We start from the raw sequence: 13,596 nt of genomic DNA, 5'->3' as shown, positions 1-13,596 counted from the left end.
CTTGATTTAACTTATGTCTAATATTTGAGATTTTACTATCGAAAAATGTAAGAAAATCATCAGAGCTGAGAGAAACAGGAACATGTGGTTCTACTGAGCTCTGACTGCGAGTTAATTTAGCAATAGTGCTAAAAAGAAATCTTGGATTGTTTCCATTCTCTGATATTAAGGTTGAATAGTACTGGCTTCTAGCTCTACGCAGAGCTTTTTTATAATTTAATAGGCTATGTTTCCAGATATCCAGGGACTGCTCTGAACCGGAGCGGCGCCATTCTCTTTCCAACTTATGGGTTTCTTGTTTAAGAGAACGAGTTTCAGCGTTAAACCACGGTGCTACTCGGTTTTGTCTGACGAACTTAGGTTTCAAGGGGGCAACAACATGGAGTGTACTCCTGATGGCTTGTAAGGCATCATTAACAAAGTGGTCATTTATACTAGGACTGATACTATGGGAGCTGGTCTCAGAGTATTTTCTCAGAATATCACTAAGTACTGGCTGAACTGTGTGTTTAAACTCAGACACAGAGCGGTCAGTTAAGGTTCTTCTAAGCTGTTTCTTATTCACTGGGGCAGAAGGATGTTCCAGTGTGAACTGGAAGGTAATCATAAAGTGATCAGAAATGATGGGGTTAAGAGGAAGGACACTCAGCTGGCTGATCTCTATACCATGGGTTAGAACAAGGTCCAGGGTGTGCTTATGACAGTGAGTGGGTTCATTCTTTGGGTGAAACCAACATCATCTAATAAAGCTGCAAAAGCCTTTCCTAGGCAGTCACTGGGGTCATCAACATGAATATTAAAATCCCCTAATATTATAATTTGATCAGAATCTAAGACAATAGTCGATAGGAAGTCGGAAAACTCAGTTAAAAATTCTGAATATGGGCCGGGGGGGCGATAAATAATTATGAGTAAAACAGGTTTTCGAGTTTTCCTGTTAGGGTGACTTAAAGACAATATGATGTTTTCAAATGAATTATAAGCATTTTTAACTTTAGGGCTGAGAAGTAAGCTAGACTGTGATATTACTGCCCAACCACCTCCTTTCCCTGAAATCCTGGATTTCTGATAGTTAGCATAAGTGGGGAGGGGGTTGCTTCATTTAATCTAACATAGTCATCCTGTTGGAGCCAAGTTTCTGTTAAGGCTAAAAGACTAAGGTTTTTATCAATGATTAACTCATTGACTAAGAGGGACTTGGAGGAAATGGATCGAATGTTTAATAAACCGCATTTAATTACATCATAATTCTGCTTATGAGAACTGCTGTCTGTCACTTTAAGGTTTCTAAGACGCACTCCTTTCATTTGTATTTCAGCACATAAGCTAAAGCTCGAACCTGCTTGACTTTCCCTGCATGGGTTTTGCACCGGCACTAACCCTAAGGGAGGCTCAGAGGAGCGTTTTACACTGCTGCTCTGCGCCCGGGTCTCGTCTCTGGATTGTCAGGTTAACAGACTAAGGCTAGCAGAAATGTTTCTAGAAAGAAAAGCGGCACCGTCCCGGGTGGGATGGACGCCGTCTCTCCGCATGAGACCGGACTTCCCCCAAAACGCGCTCCAGTTATCCACAAAACCAACGCCGTTTTCTGGGCACCATCTATTTTTTTTTTAACTTGTCCTGTCCAACAGCTGGGCAGACAGATGAGAGCTGAGGGCCTCTTGTGCTGGACATATTTTACTTTAACAAGAGGGGTTATTAATCTTCAGACAAACCAAAGGTATGTCTGAATAAACCCCTTTTGTAATTGAGGCCAAACTTTATTAATTTCAATCATGTCTGAAAATCTTTGGTGTTGGACCGGACGGAAAAGGAAAGAGGGGAAGAAGAGAGAGGGACGTTAGAGAGAGGGGGGGTAGGAGGGTGATAATAGGAGGGGAAGGGGGATAAGACCATGAAGCAGCATAAAGCAACAAGTTTACTGGTTGTTAATCATTACGGTAAGGTTCAAATGTAGTACAAAAAAGGGCGGAGCCTGTCCACACACACACTCAAATGTTATAAACACACCTGCTAGCTGCAAAAATGTCCACCTGTCGACATGTACACAAAACAGATAGTGTTCACACGCATACTTATGCCTTAAAACCACCTAGTGTGAAATATTTCAGTCATTCAGTCATGCAAACTGTTAGTGCAAAGGTGAGCTAACACCTGTGCTCAGGTGAGTGTTTATGTTCTTCTAAAATGGATGGTGGAACGTGAAAAGAAGGAGGGAGAGTGCCCAGCCATCCCCACCCCAAGACCCCCACCGCAGCAGCAGCGGCAGCCGGAATCCCCCCAACGCCACACGGGAACCGGCAGGGAACAACCGCCGCCCGGGCGACCAAGCCCGCCACCCAGGCCAGGGCCAGCAGGAACGTCGCAAGGCCCCCAGAGCCAGAGAGCAGGGAGGCACGGAGGGAAAGAGAGCGCCGCCCCAGCCCAACCAGGAGAGCAGCCCCCCCGCCGCGCCGGGAGAACCCAACGCAGGGCCCCACCGGAGAAGGACGCCCACAGCCCCAGACGAGCACCCCACCACCACCCAGGAGTTCCGGGCATCCCCCCGCCCCAACCCCAGGTACGAGCCAGGACCCCCCAAGGGAGACCCGCTCCGCACTCCAGGCAGCCATCCGCCCGGCCCACGGTTGGTCCAGGGAGGAGCAAGGCTGGGGCCCGCCGCCCCCGCCTAGGAGGGGGGAACCCCGGGGAAAAAAGAGGGCCCACAAGGGGTGTTGTAAATATGGCCTGACCAGGCTTGGCCACAGTTGGAAATTTAGCGGGGCCCAGCACTCAGGAGCAAGGACCAGAACCCACCCCCCAGGGACACGAACACCCCCGGCTCAGATGTAATGTGAACCCCCCCACCGCGCGGAGAGAGCACCACCGGGCCCAGGAAGCCGGCACCCCGGGGACACGGCCGCCGTTGCAAAGGGGCCCGTACCCCCCACCAGGGAAGAGGCAGGGGACAGATGGTCCTAGGTCCCACCTTCCTTGCAAAATGTGTGTGCGTGTATGTGTGTTTGAGAGGGTGTGTGTGTGCATGTGTGTGTGTTTATGTTGGGATGTATATATTAAGGGGGGAGGGGTGTGTGTACTAAGGGGGGTGCAGTTAAGATTGGCGGGTAGGGCACTAAGGGGACATCTCCTGATTACTCACTGTGACGTCCCCTCACCCTCCCCACCAAGGGGCCCTAAATGTCTAAGGTGCGGTTAAAATTGGCGGGTAGGGTGCTAGGAGGACATCCGCTGCTTGCTGGCAGTGATGTCCAAGCACCCCCCCTACCAAGGGCCCTACATGTCTAAGGTGCAAATAAAACCGAAAGAGGGGGGGCCCACTCCATACGGCAACCATAGGAGGGGGGCCACTGCCTAGTAAACCCCCCCCCCCCAAGGCTCATCGCAGGCTAAGCCCCCCACCCCCTCACCCTATTATGAGGTTATATGAGGAAGGGGGTAAGTTGGGGACAGCTGGTCGACTGTACCCCGGTGGTCAAACAGCTGTCCCCTGCCCCCCCCCCCCCCCCCCAGCAAGGGGGCCAGGCCCACCCAGCCCAGGGGCCCCACCCCCGGAGGCGCCGACACCCCAGGCCCAGCACCACCCCCCCCACACAGAGAGAGAGGAGCCAGAAAGCGTCGCCCCCCCCCGGAGCAAGCCCAGGCCCCCACCCCCAAACGCCGGCCCTAGAAGAGCTCTGGTCAGGCCTCGACGGGACCGAGGCACCCGACCGGCCGGGGAAACCGCCGATGGCCTCAGCGGAGACCCCGACCTGTCAACCCCCCCTGCCCCGTACCAATAGTGCCCCCCCCTCCCCCAGAATGCCCCCCCACAGAACAGGGCCGACAAGACCCCCCACCCCACCCCCCCAGACCCCGCAGCTGAAGCGGATGACACCCAGAGCGACTGGGGGCCCCAAGAGGGTTGTCCCGTCCCGCCCCAGAGCCAGGGAAGGGCCGATCCCAGCCCCAGGTGTAGATAGGAAGCCCATCCAGCGCCGCTGGGCCCCCCCCGAGCAGCGCCCCCCGCCAACCCCCCCCAGCACAGGCAAAGGGACCACTCCCCCAAGCCAAGCCAGACCACCCCCCCACCCCCCCACCACGCACCCCACACCCAAGCCCAGAGGACCACGCAGCGCCCCAGCCCGCCCCACCCAGGCGCCGGACCCGACCCCCCGACCAACGGAGCCCCCACCACCCCCCGCCAGGCACCGGAGGCCCCGACCCCCACCCCGGCCCACGGCAGAAGGGCAAGGAGCAGCGACGACCAGGCCCCCCCACCCCCTAAGTCATGGAGTTAGCTATGGGAGACCAGAGAGACTGAATTCTTTCAAAGTTACTTGAAGTTTGGGCTGACATTTTTTCCAAGCTGATATGATCAAGCAGCAGATTTCTGTGTTGACTTATATTTATATTTTTCTTGCTTTTCCAATTTATTAAAATAGTTTTTTTAGCAATGCAAAGAGTTATGAAAATGATAGAGCCTAATCCTCCTTCTACATCGATGGCATTCATGTCACCAAGCACACAAAGTGACGGTGAAGCTGTGATTGAAACCTTAAGCCAGACTGATAGATCGGCACATACCTGTTGCCAGAGAGCCTGGACAGGCGTGCAGAACCACAGTGCGTGCATGTAACTGTCGGGTAGATTACTGTCACAGTGCTGACAAATGTCTGAGTTGCTGAGACCCATCTTGAATATCCTCTGTCCAGTGTGCATGTCCAGTCATGTCTTCAGAGTGGGCAACCCTGTCTAGTTCCTCTTCCAAGAAAAAACCTGTTTGAAGTCTGTTTATTAGTTTTAACTGATGCATTGGGGTTGTGATATAATATTTCGATCCAATTGATGAATGATTCTCCAAACCCAAACTTATGGAGGGCAGCAATGAGGAACTTCCAATTTACTCTATCAAAGGCTTTTTTCAGCATCCAGTGATAGTATAGTCATTTCCTGGTTTTTGATGGTGGCAAAGTCTATTATGTTAACGAGTCTGCGGACATTGTCATCCGAGTGTCTGCCTTTAATGAATCCAGTTTGATCAAAGTGAATTATGTGAGGAGTGACTTTTTCTATTCTCTGTGCTAGTGCTCTGCAGATAATTTTTACATCTGCATTAATTAAAGAAATGGGGCGATAGCTTGAAGGACTCGTGGGGTCTTTGTCTGGTTTTAGAAGAAGGATAATGTTGGCAGAGTTCATGTTAGGTGGTAGAGATTGGCTTTCGTTGATAAATTTTACCGTTTTATAAAACGTTGGTGCCAGTTGTTCCCAGAATTCCTTATAAAACTCTGCAGGAAAGCCGTCGGGTCCTGGTGCTTTGCTGTTAGGCATAAGTAACAGAGCTTCATGAAGCTCAGACAACGAGAGCGGAGAGTCTAAATTTGTGATTTGATCTTCGTTTAACTTGGGCAGGTTTATATTGTTGAGAAATGAGTTGATGCTTTGTTCTGATGGATTGATCTGTGGATTGTATAAGTTTTGATAAAAGTCTTTAAACGCATTATTAATTTTTACCGGGTCATGGGTGACATTCCCTGTTTGGTCCATAATAGAAGTGATTGTTGATTTTTCTTTATTAATTTTAAGCTGATTAGCTAGAAATTTGCCAGATTTATTTGAGTTTTCATATCTTTCCAGTCGAAGCCTTTGTATCTGGAATTGTGTTTGTTTATTGATGATGTCATTTAACTGCAGCTTTAAATTTTTCAGGTCGCCCAGAATGTGTCCCTGTGCAGAAGCAGCATAAGCAGTCTCCAGAGTTTTGATTTTATTTTCTAATTCTAATAAATCTGCTTTCTCTTTGCGTTTTTTATGCGTTGAATAAGAGATGATTTTCCCTCTCATGACTGCTTTTGCTGTTTCCCAAAGAATACTTGGTGATATTTCAGAAGTATTGTTGAATTCTAAGAAGGTTTCCCACTCTTTTTTAAAGAATTCAATAAATTCCTGGTCTTTTAACAGAGACGTATTAAACCTCCAGGTTGAACCCGAGGGTGTGGGTACTTCCCTTGAAATAGTAACAGAAACTGGTGCGTGGTCACTGATAATAATTGGATGAATGTTGGAACTTTTAATTTCTTTCAAAAGGGAGTTACTGACTAATAAATAATCTAAACGAGAGTGTGAATGGTGAACTGGAGAAAAAAAGGTGAACCCCTTAGTGTTTGGATGACATATGCGCCAAGCGTCGCAGAGACCCAGATCATTCATGTACTGCTTTAGAATACTTGCGGACCGCCATGTACGCTGGTTTGCTGCTGTGCTGAGTCTGTCAAGTTCAGGGTCCAAAACAAGGTTGACGTCTCCTCCTATAATGATTGTGGAGTCAGAGTGAGCTGAGAGTGAGGTGAAGAATCTGTGAAAGAAGGAAGAGTCGTCAACATTAGGGCCGTAGATACTGGCTATGCAAAAGTCCTTATTCTGGATGGATATATTAATGATTACAAATCTGCCTTCTGGGTCAGTAACTGTATCCTTATGAGTAAATGTAACATTTTTATTAATCAAAACTGCAACCCCTCTTTGTTTGGAGTTGAAACTGGCAGAATACATAACTGGATACTGGGAACAGCACAGGAGATGACCAGCTGATAAAGATAAATGGGTCTCCTGCAGCAGAGCTATATCTGCTTTAAGATCATCCAGGTGATTTAACACTTTCAATCTCTTTGGCCCAGAGCCAAGTCCACGCACATTCCAGCTAACGATGTTAAGACTGGTCATAGCTGTTCTAACCGGGAGAGTGCAAGGCTAAATAGTGCGTGTGCCCGTCCGTGTGCGCGTGCCAGCGGTTAAATGATGAAAAGCGGCTGTACATTTCATCACTGACTAAGTTCGGCAGGGGACCAGAGAAAATTACAGTGTCGGACATCGTCTTAGCCAGTTTACACACTGAAGTTACGTTTAACTTAACCACCTCTGACTGTCTCCGTCGGGCATCATTACCGCCTGCGTGAATCACGACTCGACGGAACCTGGACTTACTCTGAGCTAACATCCTAAGGTTCCCCTCGATGTCACCAACTCTGGCCCCCGGATAACACCTGACTGTAGCCGCTGGGAGCTCCACGTTTCTAACTTCAGAAGAGCCTATAACCAGAGTTGAGTGTTCAGCGGGTGTGTCGCTGAGGGGGGAGAACCTATTACTAACGTGGAGTCTCGGGTGCTCTAAGTTTTTGCGTTTAGCACTATGTTTCCTCCCAACCGGTACAAACCCCTGACTGTCTCCCGGCTGTTGGGAGGGCGCTGGGGTGCTAACTAAGTTAGCCCTGGTAGCGCGGCCCGCGCTACCAGTAACGACCTGGCTAGCCGGCTTAGCTTCCACTGTGCGGAGCCGCGCTTCTAACTGCTCCAGCCTGGCCTCCAAGTCTAACACAAGACTACACTTAACACACCTACCGCTATCTTCACTAAAGGAGGCAGGGTCATCACTAAACATATGGCACATGGGGCAGGAGAGAGGAGGAGAGGCGGAAAGAGTGGTGGCCATGCTAGGTTCTAAGCTAAGGCTATTGGTGTTTAGGTAAAGAGAAGTGGTCTATTTAGCAAAATGAGAAAGTGAACAGCAAGCGGTTTAACAGTGGTGAATTTGCTAATAAAAGGTACTAGATGTGAATATTAACCCAGATAACCCTTGGAGTAAGCAATAGTAGTCAGGCTAATGCCAAACAAGAGGACAGCAGTCACACAGCTAGCACTGGGAATAGCTCACCCGGAAATGACGTCACAGGAAACAGCTCCCTAAACTTCGTGTGTTCTAAGTTTTGACCATCAGTGCACGTTTCACCTTGATGCCTGAGCCCACTATCCCTCCTCTTTTCCTTCTCAGAGACAGTAGCTGCGCAGGTTTCAGGCTGGTTCAAACTCTGTGAAATAACAGATAATAGTAAACTGATAGTGGCGCAGATTTTTTCTCTCCAAGCACCTGTACTGCGGGGAACCCCTGGCATTGCATCACGCCCAAGAAGGACTGGTCTAATGAAACATTTTTTTTATAAGATTTGTTAGCCAGTTGTGGCTTGTGAGCCATGGGTTCCCAAACACCTGTTCTAACCAATGAACAGATTTGATTTTTTCTGATTTTTCTGTTTATTTTTATGACTAAATTTCAACATTCTCATATATTTTAGTCATTTTTAGTGTCCACAGAGGATTAAATTGGGTTTTATATCCTAAACTGTCCTAAAGTTAGAGTGTATTTGTTTTTAATTAATGAATCACAAACAAACAAATCTGAAAGTCCATGTTTGTGTTTTCAGCCTAGAAGGTGTTTAAAATGTGGCTCAGAAGTTTAAATGTGATGAACGATGCTGTGAATCTGAGAAACAATCCTTCCTACCATGTTGGTGCCTTTAAATTAGATTGTTAAAAAATAAAAAGCCAATAATAATAAAGCCAGGAGACTAAAAAATTAGGATTGTCTGTTACGGGGGAGAAGGGAAGTACCCAGGCGCAGAGAGGAGAGGAGGCAGGAGGTTGTAGGGGAACGGGGCTTTAATAAAAAAAAAACTACAAAAACAAAACCACTGCATACGGCAGGCTAGAGACTCGAAACACTCAAAACACTAAACCAGGGAACAACACAATATGGATCAGCACAGGAGGAAGGGAAAGGCAGGACTTAAATACATACAAGGCAACAAGACAGGTGGAAACATTCAGGACTGATGGGGCAAGGTAAAACTCAAAACGACGACAAAACAGGAAATACTACAAAATAAAACAGGAAGTTAACTCAAAACATCACCGAACAAAAAACAATTTGAACACAAAAGCAGAAAAACCTAAAACCATGACATTGTCTTGTTGTTCTCATTCTGTAAATATTCTGGATGAGCCACTGTTTTATTAAACCTCCATTGGAAAAATAAAGAAAATCAGTTTCTAAGTAAAAGAAAAGAAAACAAGAATGAGCTTGAAAGGATAATCATTCTATGTCTATCATTCTATATATTTTTATACTTTTAGGTGAAGACAATAAAAACAATTTTCCACTGAACCTTTTTTAATTCTAACAGAAATGAAATAAATCACAGAAACTTGAATCTATTTGAAACCAAATTCCAACATGAAGAAGCTTCTTCTGCTCCGTTTCTTCTTCCTGAACCTGAGAAAAACATTAACTGCATTCATGAAGGAGATTTAACAGCTGATTCACATTTACTTGAATTGAAACAGCAGAAACTTGTCATTGAACATTTTAGAGAAGCTGCAGTGAAAATCAAATTCAGATACAAAATATTTGAGACTCTAAAGAACAAAGAAAACAGAAATGGAACCAACATTTGTGATTTCAACTTCCCTTATGCAATCCAAGGCAGGTTACGGTTGGAAGTGGAACCCAAAAAACAGCACAAGTAAATGAAGAAATCAGAGTTTTATAATAACATTTTGGTGTTAACTGTTTTACACCCAAAAAAACACAGAGTTTCCGCTATGAGAAAATCTGATCATCTGCATTGATCAAAGTATGATGAAAGAAAAAGATTTCAGTTATCTGCGCCCGGGTCTCGTCTCTGGATTGTCAGGTTGACTTTATTCAGAGTCAAATCATCTCAATCAGTCGGACAGATTTGGAGTTTAGAGGTTTTTGCGTCTCCAGATTTTCCAACATGGAAATATGGTAAAAGTTTCTCAGTGAAAGTGTCTATGTAAGTGTAGATGTGAGTCATGTCTTCAGGGTTGTAGAAGGACACCTCCCCCCTGTCATAGTCCAGCTGGACTCTGATCTTCTGGAGACTCTTGGTCACAGTGACAGTCTGACCATCACCGTTTGTGTATTCTCCATTATTGTATGTTAAACACCAGAACCCATATTCTGGTGTATCATCACACTCTCCCTTCCTGTTAACAGACTCTTTAGTCACACCAATGAGCCAGAAAGGATGATCTCCCACCTCCACCTCCCAGCTGTGTTTCCCTGATCTGAAGCCCTCAGAGCCAAAAACATCATTATATTTCATGTTTCTCTCTGGATTGTTAGGAAGCTGCTGAGAAGTTTCTCCTCGTCTCACACTGGTCAGATCATCAGACAGATAAAGATCTCTATATGCAGTGTTTGGGTCCAGGAGGACCGGACTGAAGTGGACCTTCTCCTTCATCTTCTCCCAGACTCTGAAGGACAGGTTGCCCACATGTTTGGCCACATCTATCAGAGCTCCTGAGAGCAGCTGTGGGTCTGACAGCGAGCTCTGGGCTCTGGCTCTGCTCTGAGTGTCTTTCCAACTGCTGAGGAACGCCTCCTTGTCTTTCTGCAGCTCTGCTTCAACAGCACTGATACTTTCTGACAGAGAGGACATCTGTTCCTGGATCCTCTTCATTTCTCTGCTCACAGTCTTCCCCTTCTGCTCCTCTTCCTCCCTCAGAGCTGCCAGTCTGGACTCCTCTTCCTCCTTCAGGAACTGCTGGAGCTTGTTGAACTCTGCTCTGATCTGTGTCTCTGTGGACAGCAGCTGCTTCTTGGAGTGTTGAATCATCTGATTGTATGTTTCCTCCACTTCTTTGTATTTGATCTTCTTGTCCTGCAGAGACTTTAAGTCAGATTTCAGCTCCTCCTTCAGCTCTCCGACTGCTTCTTCTACAGGAACCACTTTGTGACTCTGGTGCACAAAAAACTCACAGAAAGGACAAATAGCTCTCTGCTCGTCTTTACAGAACAGTTTGGATTCTCCTGGATGTTTCCTGCAGACCTCCATGAACTTCTGCTCTCCTGTTTTTGTCTCTGATGATTCAGATTTCTGTCTTCCAGCAAACGAGTCAGCAAGTTCCTTCAGGCCAAAGTTCACAGCAGGATGTTCTTCAAGTGGTTTTCTTTTACAGATGGGACAGTTTTTGTTCTGAGTTTGTTCCCAGAACTTCTGCAGGCAGCTCCAACAGAAGTTGTGGTTGCAGCTCAGAGTTACAGGATCATTGAAAGTCTCTGAACAAACGTGACAGTTCAGGTAGGATTCAAGAAGAGCAGCTCTCTCAGCCATTTCTAACCAAAGTCTTTCAGACTCACCAGCTTCTGTCTTGAAGTTCAGGATGAAAATATTCCACAAATCTTTGTTTTTCCAGCAGAGATTTAAAGAACTTTAATGGCGTCTGAGTTCAGTTCAGTAAAGTAATTTTACTTTCAGTTTACTCAGAATTCATTTCCTCATTCTCACCAAAGGTGGAGTCAAGTTTTTTTTTCTGTTGATCATGTTTCAAAGTTTTAAATCTTTATTTAAAAACAGTTCATGCAGTTGTAAATGTTTCATTTATTTTTGCTACTTCAAAAACTGTATATCAAACAACATACTATTAACTAAAATGAACATTAAGAAATCTGTCACAGAAACAAATATATAAACTAACTAATGTGTTACGATTAGAACATGAGATGGACCCAGATGCTGAAACCCGGAAGGAGGAGACAGGTAAGTGGTTGGTAAGTAAGAGGATTTATTTTTGCAGATCCAGGCAAGGCTGTTGGTAATCGTGGCTGGGGATCTTGACTGGAGGAAATGCTGGAGCTCTTGGCAAGGAGCGTGGGTGGAGATCTTGAGGAGCATGGAAGCTGAGGCTCCTGAAGGTGGGAGGCATCAGCGAGAGTGGAATGAAGCTGCTGCTTGAGGTGGTGTCAGACTCAGGTGACTCTCGTGGCATGAGATAAACCTGAGGCACAGAAGACAAGACAAGACAAGACAAGGTTAGGTTAGGTTAGGTTAGCAAGGCACAAGGCATGGGGCATGGGGCAAGGGGAGCCAGACATAGCACTCAGTGAGACTAGGCGCCATCAGGGTTAACGAACTGGCGAAGAATGCTGGAGCTGGGTCTCCTAATGAAGAGCAGAGTCTTGATGAGGTTCCAGATCATCCTGGAAATAAGTTCTTGTCTTTGGGTTCAAATGTTCAGCAGAAGAAAAGCAAAGATTACCTAGAGAAGATTGTGACCCATCAGGAGGACTGAGAGTCAAAGGAGGAGCTACAGGAACTCCTGAACAACATGCAAAGCCTAGACAGTGTAGCATCAAACACTGCTTGTGAATTCTCATTTCTGTAGATCAGATGAATTTTAGAAGTTCAAACTACTCTAATTTACGAATATAAAATGTGGTATAAAGTTCCAAATAGATGTGGGATTATTCAAATGTGGCCACTTTGGTTCTGTGTGAACAGGTCATCTCCAGAGCTGGAGAGGTAGTTTGCCATAAGAAGATCAGACTAAATCCCCAAAGTATAACACAAATGATAAAAAAAATGATGTCAGCTAATCAAACAAGCACATTGTCATTGATATGAAATGGGATTAAAAAAAAGTATAGGAGATTCATTCTCTCTGGTTCAGAGAGTGTAGGTCCCAAAACTATTGGGCCTGCAATAACCCTTAAAGCGCCAATAAAAAGCTTAAGATTGCCTATAGGTTTGTTGCAATTGTGCTGGACTAACTGTGTTAGGAGATAATTTTGGAGGTTCAACTGTCATCATTTTGGTTGGTTTCTTTGTTAAGCTTTTTCTTTGCTCATATTGTTGTTGGTTTATTTATCTTTCTCTAGTTGCTGTCCGAACCTAACGAGTGCTTCCACAGATGTTACTTGGCTACTTCTCAGCTGGCTGGCCAGTTGTGGGTTAATGTTCTTCAAAATTAGTTTTATGATTTCCTGTTCCTGAATCGTTGGTTTCCATCGTTTACACAGAGATTGATACATGTAAACAAAATCCTGAATGCTTTCCTCTTTACCCTGTACTCTATTCCTGATCCTTTCTGCTAGTTCATCTTCTTAATCTTCAGAGAGGAAAGCTGTACGAAACTGATTACTGAAGTCTCTCCATGTGTGAACCTTGTGACGAGCCACATCCCACCAGTCTCTTGCTGTCCCATGCAGCACATTCCGGAGGGTAGCAACAAGTTCCTCATCTGAAAGTGGATTTAGAGCCAGAAAACTCTCACATCTTTCCAGATACTGCAGTGGATCTGAAACATCATCAATCCTTCCAAAAGTTGGAAATTGTAATTTAACAGGACTTTTTCCAATGAATCTGGATCTCGGTTCTCCATGGATTAAAGAACCTCCAGGAGTTTCAATATGGTCATCAGGGAATCCATGTTGCACAGTAGACTGCAACCTAGGTGCGCGGGCTAAACCAACAGGGCTTTGATCTGGCTATGCTCCCAGGAGAGTTTGAAAACCAGCATCACCAAAAGTAATGGTGGCTTCGCTCTGTCTTTCATCCATTAAAGTTTGCTTGGTGGTTTTGCAGAAATTAATGTCATCTTGTAGGGTTGATATTTTTTCAACCACAGAGGTTAGAACAGAGCGAAAGTCTCTTAAAAGATAAGCATGATGACTCTTCAACCTCCAACCCACAGCTGAGTTAACCTGTTTATTCCAGCTGTGCATTCACATGGTTTCTAAATTTAGTTTAATAATCATGAATGGCTGTTAAATTTTTTTTTATTAGTTCCATCATGACAGTTGTGATTTGAACCATTCGTGCATCCATCGGTGGTGCTTGGGAAGACAAAATGGCAGATATTTCCTGGTTCTGCTGTATTAATTCAGGGTCATTCTCCTGGGAATCTCCATTTTGCCCAGACTGTGTATGGCTGAAGGTTTAGATAACTCCATTTTGCTTGTAAACTAAGGTTCTTTTC

The 13,596-nt window shown here is 45.6% G+C and overlaps 1 protein-coding gene and 1 long non-coding RNA gene across 2 annotated transcripts; both read right to left on the bottom strand.

Annotated features, from left to right (window-relative positions):
• Positions 1 to 4,225: 4,225 nt before the first annotated feature.
• Positions 4,226 to 11,136, bottom strand: LOC144994624 (uncharacterized). Its single transcript, XR_013658213.1, has 3 exons — positions 10,979 to 11,136; positions 7,691 to 7,844; positions 4,226 to 6,334 (listed from the first exon to the last, which is right to left on the bottom strand). It is a non-coding gene; the product is annotated as an uncharacterized LOC144994624 (long non-coding RNA).
• LOC105353539 (nuclear factor 7, ovary-like) lies at positions 9,118 to 10,979 on the bottom strand. Its single transcript, XM_023958227.2, has one exon. It carries the CDS (start codon positions 10,950 to 10,952, stop codon positions 9,534 to 9,536), a length of 1,419 nt encoding a protein of 472 aa, XP_023813995.1. The 5' UTR covers positions 10,953 to 10,979; the 3' UTR covers positions 9,118 to 9,533.
• Positions 11,137 to 13,596: the final 2,460 nt, after the last annotated feature.

Source organism: Oryzias latipes, chromosome 9 (assembly GCF_053564925.1).
Source record: "Oryzias latipes strain Hd-rR chromosome 9, Olatipes_Hd-rR_3.1".
NCBI lineage: Eukaryota > Metazoa > Chordata > Actinopteri > Beloniformes > Adrianichthyidae > Oryzias > Oryzias latipes.
The sequence above is the reverse complement of the archived record's forward strand: the minus strand, read 5'-3'. Positions and strand labels throughout refer to the sequence as shown.